This window comes from Ornithodoros turicata, unplaced genomic scaffold (genome assembly GCF_037126465.1).
Source record: "Ornithodoros turicata isolate Travis unplaced genomic scaffold, ASM3712646v1 ctg00001285.1, whole genome shotgun sequence".
Taxonomy (NCBI): Eukaryota; Metazoa; Arthropoda; class Arachnida; order Ixodida; family Argasidae; genus Ornithodoros; species Ornithodoros turicata.
The window spans coordinates 26,329-35,492 of NW_026999534.1; the positions used below are offsets into that span (position 1 = coordinate 26,329).

A 9,164-nucleotide genomic window follows, 5' to 3' on the forward strand; every position below is an offset into this window, starting at 1 on the left:
CAAGTCCCTCTCATTTCCCAAACCCCCCCCCCGCTCTCTGGGTTGTTTTTCGTCCCCCAGATGTCCTCCTTTCGCGCTATTCAAACGAAACACTCAGCAAAAATATCACAAGACAACACCCCTCGCACAACCGTTAGCTCGACTGACCCAATGTCTTCGAACTCAAAATTTATTACCTCTTCTCGTCGGCTACGGACATGTGCGAGGCGCGGCTCACAGAAACCCGATCCTTAGTGTCTTGGAGTCAGAATCTGGCGATGGCTTCCAGACCACGTGTGTGGGAGGAACAACGGTAAAACCTCACGGTGGCCGGTCGTTTTCCGCGAAGTGCGGGGAGAAGTAAACACAAAAATAATGAGCCATTCGATCGAAGAGGAAGTTTCCACTTTACAGTGCTTCTTGGTGTTTTGTTGTCCAGGAGAATTCGGCGTCCCTGTGTGTCAGGCTTCTCAGGGACTCTACGAGTTCGGTCAGGCGAGGGATGAATCTGCCGCAGTAGTTAACCATTCCGAGAAGGCTCCTGACTTCTGTCGGGTTTCTCGGCGGTGTCATTTCAGCTACTGCTGCTACTTTGTCTGGGTCTACACTCACTCCCTCGGCCGAAAACACGTGTCCGAAGAATTTGAGGACTCGAGCACCGATGACACATTTTTTCTTGTTGAGTGTGAGTCCTGCATCTTCAAAACGTTTCAGCACTAAGCGCAGACGGCGGTCGTGCTCTTGAATTGTGCGCCCTGACATTAGGATGTCGTCGCTTACGTTGATGACGCCATCTTCATCTGGCAGGACTTGTCTGAATGCGTCCTGGAATATTTCTGCTGCGGCATTCACGCCAAAGAGTAATCGTTTATATCTTCTGAGACCGCAGTGTGTGGCGAAAGTGGTTATGACTCTTGTCTCTTCGTTTAATTCAAGCTGGTGGTAGCCCTCATTGAGGTCAAGCTTCGAGAAGTATGCAGCTCCGTTTAGTATGTTTACTATGTCTTCTGCGGTAGGCATAACATGACGAACGCGCGTGATTGTTGTGTTGGGTTCTCGCATGTCGATGCACATTCTCACCGCTCCGTCGTTCCGAGGCTTGGGAACTAGGACGACAGGGGAAACCCATGGTGTCGGTCCTGTCATTGACTCGATGATGTCGAGTTCCTCCAGCCGTGACAGCTCAGCTTCTAGCGCTTTTCTTAACCGAAAGGGAATCCGCCGGTGCTGACGGGCGACGGACTGCACGTCTTTCGAAATCTCTAGTTTCACTTGGAAGTCCTTGAGCTTACCGAGTCCATCAAACAGCTTTGGAAATTCCTTTACGGCGTCGACGGAAGACTTCTCGGCAATGTTCTGCACAACGCTGACGAGTTGTAGTTCTGTGGCTGTCTGGTAGCTCAAAAGGGATGTCTGTGACCCTTTTACAACGTACACTGGTGTTCTCGTTTTCGTTTCTCGGGCACTGAACTCAGCAACGAATGTTCCCAGCACAGGTATCTCGGTAACACCGTATGGTACGAGACGCGTTGCTGTAGCGTCTAACGGTGTTCGGAGCTGTTTACGCCAGGTTTGCTCTCCTACAACGTTGACCCCAGCTCCAGTGCCCAGGTAAAAGTCTATTGACGTATCGTTAACCTTGACGGTGACAACTGGAAGCTTGCTCGTGTTGGTTCGCACATGAAACAGTGACTCATCTGAGCCCGGGGCTTGCAGAGGGTCTGCTGTGGCGGTCGATGCAGCTAGGGATCGCACTGTTTCCTTTGTCTCTCTAGGGCCTCTGCACCATTTAGCGAAGTGGTTTTTCTTCTGACACTTATGACAGGTCTGTCCCCAGGCTGGGCAGTTTGTCTTGCCACCTTTGTGGGGCCAGGTCCTTCCACATGCTGAGCACTTCTCTGCTTGGATGTCTTCAGTGTGGTTTTGTTTCGGACGATTTCGTTGGTGATTTTTCTTCGGAGGCGGACCCTCATGCGGCTGCTTCTTTGGTGTGATCTTCTGCACAGGTTGGGCTGACGTTGGGCTCTCTTTGCTGCTAGCTTGCACTTCGGAGATCTCGATGCTACGTCCCGTGCTAAGAAGTTTCTCCAGCGTGATGTCCGTCTCGCGAAGTGCAGCCCTGCGCAGTTTCTGCGACGATGTGCCTTCTATGATCTGCGAGACTATCTCGCCCTCAATGGCGGTGAACTCACACGTTGCACCCAATCTTCTGAGTCGGACTCGAAACTGGTCCAACGTCTCTCCAGGCTCTTGTCTGGCCTGTCGAAACACATGTCGCTCGAGAACTGTATTCTTCTTAGGGGCCAAGTGCTCTGTCAGGCATTTGACGGCAGTCTTGTAATCCGTTCCCGTGTTAGAGAGCGATAGGAATATGTCGTACACTGCTTCGCCGGCATAGTGGAGCAGCATTGCACGTTTGCGCTCTGCATCTTTGACATCGGCCGCCAAAATGAAGTTCTCGAACCGAGCTAACCACTTGGTCCAACGCCGAGCGAGCGAGGACACTTCTGAGTGCGGGTCGAACGGTGGAAGGGCTGGTAGGGAGCTCGTCATATCGGTTACTTGACGCGGCTCCGCGGCGTCTGTCGAACCTGCTTCTTGGCTTTGTTGTCCCGTTGCTTCGGACATGGGCTTCTCCGACGGTGGATTAACATCCCATCCTCGTCGCCAGTTTTTTGTAGTGTCTTGCCAGGATTTTCTGTATCGTGCCCAACGTTGAATAGAACAACGACAGAGGCTCCTTTCCGTCCGTACACTTCAATGCCTTATTTTCGACCCCCTCATACATCTAGGTACATTTTGTCCCATCGTATCTGTTTACAGACATCGTGTGGGATCGACGCGCCTACGTGGCGGTGTGTATCACGTTACTTCGATGCCATCCGTGCATGTGATATTATATGTTCGGTTATACGAACACTACAGTTAGGTTCCTCTGGCTGCCTGGCACTTTCTCGTGCGTATTTGCTACTGTGCTTCACGTGTGCATTAGTTTGTTATAATCTGTGTCAATATAGAGCATTGAGCGCAGTTAATTTGTGAGTTGCTCTCCAATGTTGGTAAGACTGCGTACTTCTTTCGCACACTTTCAGTTCTTTGTTTTGCTTAACGTTAGATAGCTTTGTCTTGCCGCTACTTTCTCATCCACATATGTTACGATGCTTCTTGTGTGCATTGTTTGTCTATAATGTATGAAAATAATGTGTATAGCGCAGTTAATTTACAGGTTGCTGGTAGAATGTTGGTAAGAGTGCGTACTTCTTTCACCGACTTTCAATTCTTTGTTTTGCTGAGCGTTAGATAACTTTGGCTTACTGGTACTTTCTCATAGGTGGTTATTACTGTGCTTCAGTGTGCATTGGCTGCTTAATATGTGTACCAGTAGATCGTTGAACACTGTTAATTTACAGGTCGCTCACGAATGTTGGTAAGAGTGCGTACTTCTTTCACACACTTTCAGTTCCTTGTCTTGCTTAGCGTTAGATAGCTTTGCCTCGCTGGTACTTTCTCATCCATATATGTTATGGTGCTTCTTGTGTGCATTGTTTGTCTATAATGTATGAAAATAACGTGTATAGCGCAGTTAATTTACAGGTTGCTGGTAGAATGTTGGTAAGAGTGCGTACTTCTTTCACCGACTTTCAATTCTTTGTTTTGCTGAGCGTTAGATAACTTTGGCGTACTGGTACTTTCTCATAGGTGGTTATTACTGTGCTTCAGTGTGCATTGGCTGCTTAATATGTGTACCAGTAGATCGTTGAACACTGTTAATTTACAGGTCGCTCACGATTGTTGGTAAGAGTGCGTACTTCTTTCACACACTTTCAGTTCCTTGTCTTGCTTAGCGTTAGATAGCTTTGTCTCGCTGGTACTTTCTGATCCATATATGTTATGATGCTTCTTGTGTGCATTGGTTGTCTATGATGTATGAAAATAGTGTATATAACACAGTTAATTTTCACGTTGGTCTAGAATGTTGGTAAGAGATCGTCGTACTTCTTTCGTCCACGTTCTATGCTTTGTTTTACTTAGCGTTAAATTGCTTGGTGTGCTGCTACTTTCTCACGTATATTTATTACTGTGCTTCTGGATTTACGTTCATTGGTCAATATGTGTGCCTAATATATATATATATATGTTTGTAACTCAAACGTCGCCATGCCAGTACTGGACAGCTGCTTCGGCCTTGTTGGGCCTCATCAACAGTACGCAGGCAGGCAACGTTTGAGTGGATGGCGTCAGAAGGTCACGTAACACGTGATTCCTCCTGTCAGGGTGAGAGGTGAGAGTTACAAACATATATATATATATATACGTTTGTTTGTTTGACACGAGAAACAGACACTGCGTGCAGCCATAGAAGCCATGTTAATCTGTAAGTTTGAATTTCAAACACGTCTAGTATCATTTCTTTCTTTCTTTAATGTTTTTTTCCTGCATTATATATATATATATATATATATAAGTGAAATAATAAGACTTGGACTACAGATTACAGGAACGTTAACAAAAACTAATTTATTTAATGGGGAATTTAACACATAGATTAAAAAAAGAATGGTCGACGTTTCGACAGTGGCACTGTCTTCGTCAGGACAAAAGAGGTACAAGGGTTGCATATTGCTTAAATAGGTTTCCTGAGTGACGTCACAATCGGTGCAAGTATGCCACGTGGCAGTTGTCTGAGTCATATTCTGGAATATTCCACAAGGTCACGTCCGTGTGGTGATGTCATCTTTCTTGGGCAGCCAGCTCAGGGTGAGCTGTACTGAGGCCATAGCTGAAAAGAAAAAAAAGGAAAATAAAAGGAAAAAAATGGGAAAGTATATCCCATCTAGACGATCAGATTCCTTACTGTTGAAAGTACAGGGGATCTTCGTTAATGATTGATTGGAATTTGTATATGAGGTAAGACTCGCGTTGTTCCCTGCCTCTATCGGAGCTAAAGTCTGATTGAAGAATAAAAAGGGCGACGTCATTTATTGAATGACCAGGCTGGTTGAAATGACGACAAACAGAAAGATTTGGCTTTTTATTAACGTCCGACCGGTGGTTGTTGAACCTGATCCGAAAAGATGTTTTGGCTTGACCTACGTATTGTGCTTGACACGCGTTGCACTGAATGGCATAAATGACGTTGGATGAATTGCAGTCCAAGTCACCATGAATTTTGACGAAGAAATTAGAATTTGTGCTGTTAAGGACGTGGGCACTTCGCATTAGTTTGCATATTTGACATCTGCGACCATTGCACGGATGGCAGCCTGCCGTCGGACTTGTTGGTCAGGACAAAAGACCTCTTTTGTCCTGACGAAGACAGTGCCACTGTCGAAACGTCGACCCCGTTTCTCATTCAACTTTTAATTTCTGCCCATTAAATGAACTAGTGTTTCTAACTTCCCTAAAATCTGTTGTCCGCGTCTTTTTCCTTCCACAACTGTAAAACTTGGTGGCCGTTTGACTTTTGTACTTCCCTCGACCTATATATATATATATACATATGTATATATGTTTGTAACTCAAACGTCGCCATGCCAGTACTGGACAGCTGTTTCGGCCTTGTTGGGCCTCATCAACAGTACGCAGGCAGGCAACGTTTGAGTGGATGGCGTCAGAAGGTCACGTAACACGTGATTCCTCCCGTCAGGGTGAGATAACTCACTCACTGAAAGTCCAGTGCAAAGCCAGTGAAGTATAAAATGAAAAAAAAATAGCCGGAGCTCTTTGGCTGCACGTATAGCGTGTGTTTGTAACTCAAATGTCGCCATGCCAGTACTGGACAGCTGTTGGCATGGCGACGTTTGAGTTACAAACATACGCTATACGTGCAGCCAAAGAGCTCCGGCTATTTTTTCATTATATATATATATATATATATAGGGTGAGGTAAAAGGATTATCAAACGGCCACGAAGTTTTACAGAAGTTCAAAAAAAGACGCGGAAACAGATTTTAGGGAAGTTAAAAACACTAGTTTATTACATGGGGAGACGTTAAAAAGAAAAATGGGCAAGGGGTCGACGTTTCGACAGTGGCACTGTCTTCGTCAGGACAAAAGGTCCTTTTGTCCTGACGAAGACAGTGCCACTGTCGAAACGTCGACCCCTTGCCCATTTTTCTTTTTAACGTCTCCCCATGTAATAAACTAGTGTTTTTAACTTCCCTAAAATCTGTTTCCGCGTCTATATATATATATATATATAAAAGGCAATTGAATTGGAAGAATCAGACGGCCACGAATATGTATATATGAATAGATGAATAAATCAACGAACCTTAAGACGGAAACGAATAGGAATAAGTTAAGATTAAGATTTATTATTATACAAAATAGGGATAAAATTTAGCTATTACAAAATCGACGTTTCGGCGGAAACTCCGCCTGCTTCAGGAATGAAGGGGACGACCAGCGTCTGTCCATTTTAAAGCGATGGGACTGTTCGTGACGTCAGACGCGCCTGAGGCGGATGTGGCGGTACTAAAGCATGGAAACTTTCAGTAGGTGTGTCCCAGGGTCTCTGATTTCGGTGTCTGTAGTGTTGGAGTAGGTCATCGTCGGTCGGGAGTCTGGCTTTTGTGTTCGTCGGCGGTTGCCTTCTATGTCCGTGGGGATATTCCGGGAATGACCTTTTTTAGGGATCTAAAAAAGGTCATTCCTGGGCCTGGGTCAAAAGGGCCTGGCCGAAAAGCCCAGGTTCATACATGCGCTTTTTGTCAAATTAAGGCAGGCCCCGAGCTAGCGCCATACGTGACAAAGTCTTCTAAGACAGCGTCAAGCTCCTCAGGTCGCTCAAGGAACAACGTAAGATCGTCCGCATACGCAGAGATCTTCCATCGACTTGTGCCGGGCAACGGTAGACACTGAACTAAAGGGTCATTCTCCACCATACGAAGAAAGGGATCTATATGGCTAGCGTGAAAAGAATCGGTGAGAGCGGGCAGCCTTGCCTCACACCCTTTAGAATGGGGAACGCCGGTCCAACTTCTCCATTAAATATGAGGCAACTCGACTGGGCTTTGTAGATGTTGCACAACAAAGCAATGACATTATGAGGTACACAATAATGCCGAAGTAGGGAGAACAGAAAATCGTGACGCACATGGTCAAACGCCTGCTTCTGGTCCAGAGAAACGACATAACCTGAGGCACGCCGTTTGGTTGTGTAGGCAATAAGCTGGGTGATGCCCAGAAGTGTTGAATACATGTTTCGGTCAGGTACTGCGTAACACTGGCCGGGGTGCACCAACGTAGGGAGGCAGTCGCGTAAGCGGATTGCAATGACAGAGGTCAAATGCTTGTAGTCGTAATTAAGCAAGGTAATGGGGCGCCATGAATCAGGGCGTTGTAGATCTGACCGTGGTTTGGGTATCAGTACTACATGCCCATTGTAAATTCTGGCTCAACTGCACCACCGAGCAGCAGATTGTTAAAAAGGCTCACAAAGTACGAATGTAACTGTGGCCAAAACGTCGCATAAAATTCGGCTGGAAGACCGTCCGGACCAGGGGGGTGGTGGTGGTGGTGATGGTGAAAGGGCTTGCCGTTGTCGGCCTCACGTATGTGGGCAACGTCACGACCGACGCCCTGGGGAAATGTGCGTCCTGGACCGACTTCTAGGGGAACTGTGCCGACATATGTCTGAAAGCGTCTGAGGAAAACCCAGGAAAAACCCCAGACAGCACAGGCGGCACGGGGATTCGAACCCGGGTACCTCCCGGACCAGGGCATTTACCCGGATCAAGTTCTTCGGGTATAAAATCCCTTTGAAGGGCGGAAATCTCAGGTGTGCTGAGCATTGGACAGTGGTTAAAAGCAGTGAAACTGGACGGTGGAACCGCACGCGTGTCCTCCTGGATGAAAACATGCTGCTGCATTATCTGGCGAATGGTTCTGGCGAATGGCGCGCCGGTTCTGACGTTAAAGTCGCATCTGGTAAAAAACAGCGGGACATCATTTGCTGATTTTGGCGAACTTGTGAGCTGTGTAGGTAACGCAGTGTTTCTGGCCCAGCTACTGCATTAGAATGCGAAAATACGATTTGAGACGCGAAAGACGAACGACGCATAAGTTCAAGGTGTCTGGTTTCTAACCAACCAAGATACTCTGTCATAAGAGGAGTCAAAGGAACACCGCGCCTTACCACCAGGGCTTTCTCGGCGAGGTAGTTAAGTTGTGTAGTACGTTCTCGAGCATGTACTTTGCCCCAGTGAATGAAGAGTCTTTGTAGCTCAAGTTTTAAGCGCAGCCAATGCGATAGTGACGCCTTACTTCCGTCAAGATGGACTTTGAGGAAATCAGCTATCACCTGTCTCACACCTGGTGAGGCCAGGAATGTAGTGTCCAGCCGCCAGCGTGGGGTGGACTTCTGAATGTTACCAGGGACTTCAAGTGTCAGGAGCACGGGGGGAACGATCACAGAGACGAGGAAGCGGCAAGCTGAGCACTTCACATCGCGAAAGCTGAGGTCTGAGCACTGAACTCAGGTAAAAACGGTCTAGTCGCGATGCCGAAGTAGACCTATGCCATGTCATGCCGCACATACAAGGATGCAGAGTAGGCCAGGCATCAATTAAATCATACTGCCGAACTAAATTGGACAGACTTGTGACAGCACGAGACGAGTTCGCGCGGCGATCAGGCCTCGCGGAATTTTCCCCACGTAACCACTAACCTCCTTATCTTTTGCTATGCTTGACAATTCTTGCCTGTTGTCCCGTTTCGTCCACGTGTTCGTGAACCTTCCATTTTTCTGTAACCGGTCTGTAGCCTAGATCACTACGTTCACATAATCCCCTCCACACTCTAACAAAGCAGCCATTCACTCCGGCCGTAGAAGCCCGTACGGGCCCTTTCTTCCCTCTGGGCTGTTGACCCACAATTCGCATGAACCTTTAAACACGTCACACCTAACCCTTTAAATAACATGCCAATGATGAGGACGGTGCCCAGAAGAAGAACAGTCTCTGTTCGAAATATCGGCGGCTTCTGTCCTGAGGCAACTCCCTTCCTACATCTCTACCGGTTCGCTGGATTTCTACCCATCTAATTTTTAACGTACACATACAAGAAAGCCTCCAGGAGATATATCTGAATCATTGCATTTGCGTCAGGATTCTATTTTCTGATCACACCAGCTACTGTCGCTGATGCTGAAAGAAGCCTCAGCACAATGAAACTGACCGATC

The 9,164-nt window shown here is 47.1% G+C and overlaps 1 protein-coding gene across 1 annotated transcript; it reads right to left on the reverse strand.

Annotated features, from left to right (window-relative positions):
- Positions 1 to 387: 387 nt before the first annotated feature.
- LOC135376768 (uncharacterized protein K02A2.6-like) lies at positions 388 to 2,718 on the reverse strand. Its single transcript, XM_064609243.1, has one exon. The coding sequence runs from the start codon at positions 2,605 to 2,607 to the stop codon at positions 388 to 390; it is 2,220 nt and encodes a 739-aa protein (XP_064465313.1). The 5' UTR covers positions 2,608 to 2,718.
- Positions 2,719 to 9,164: the final 6,446 nt, after the last annotated feature.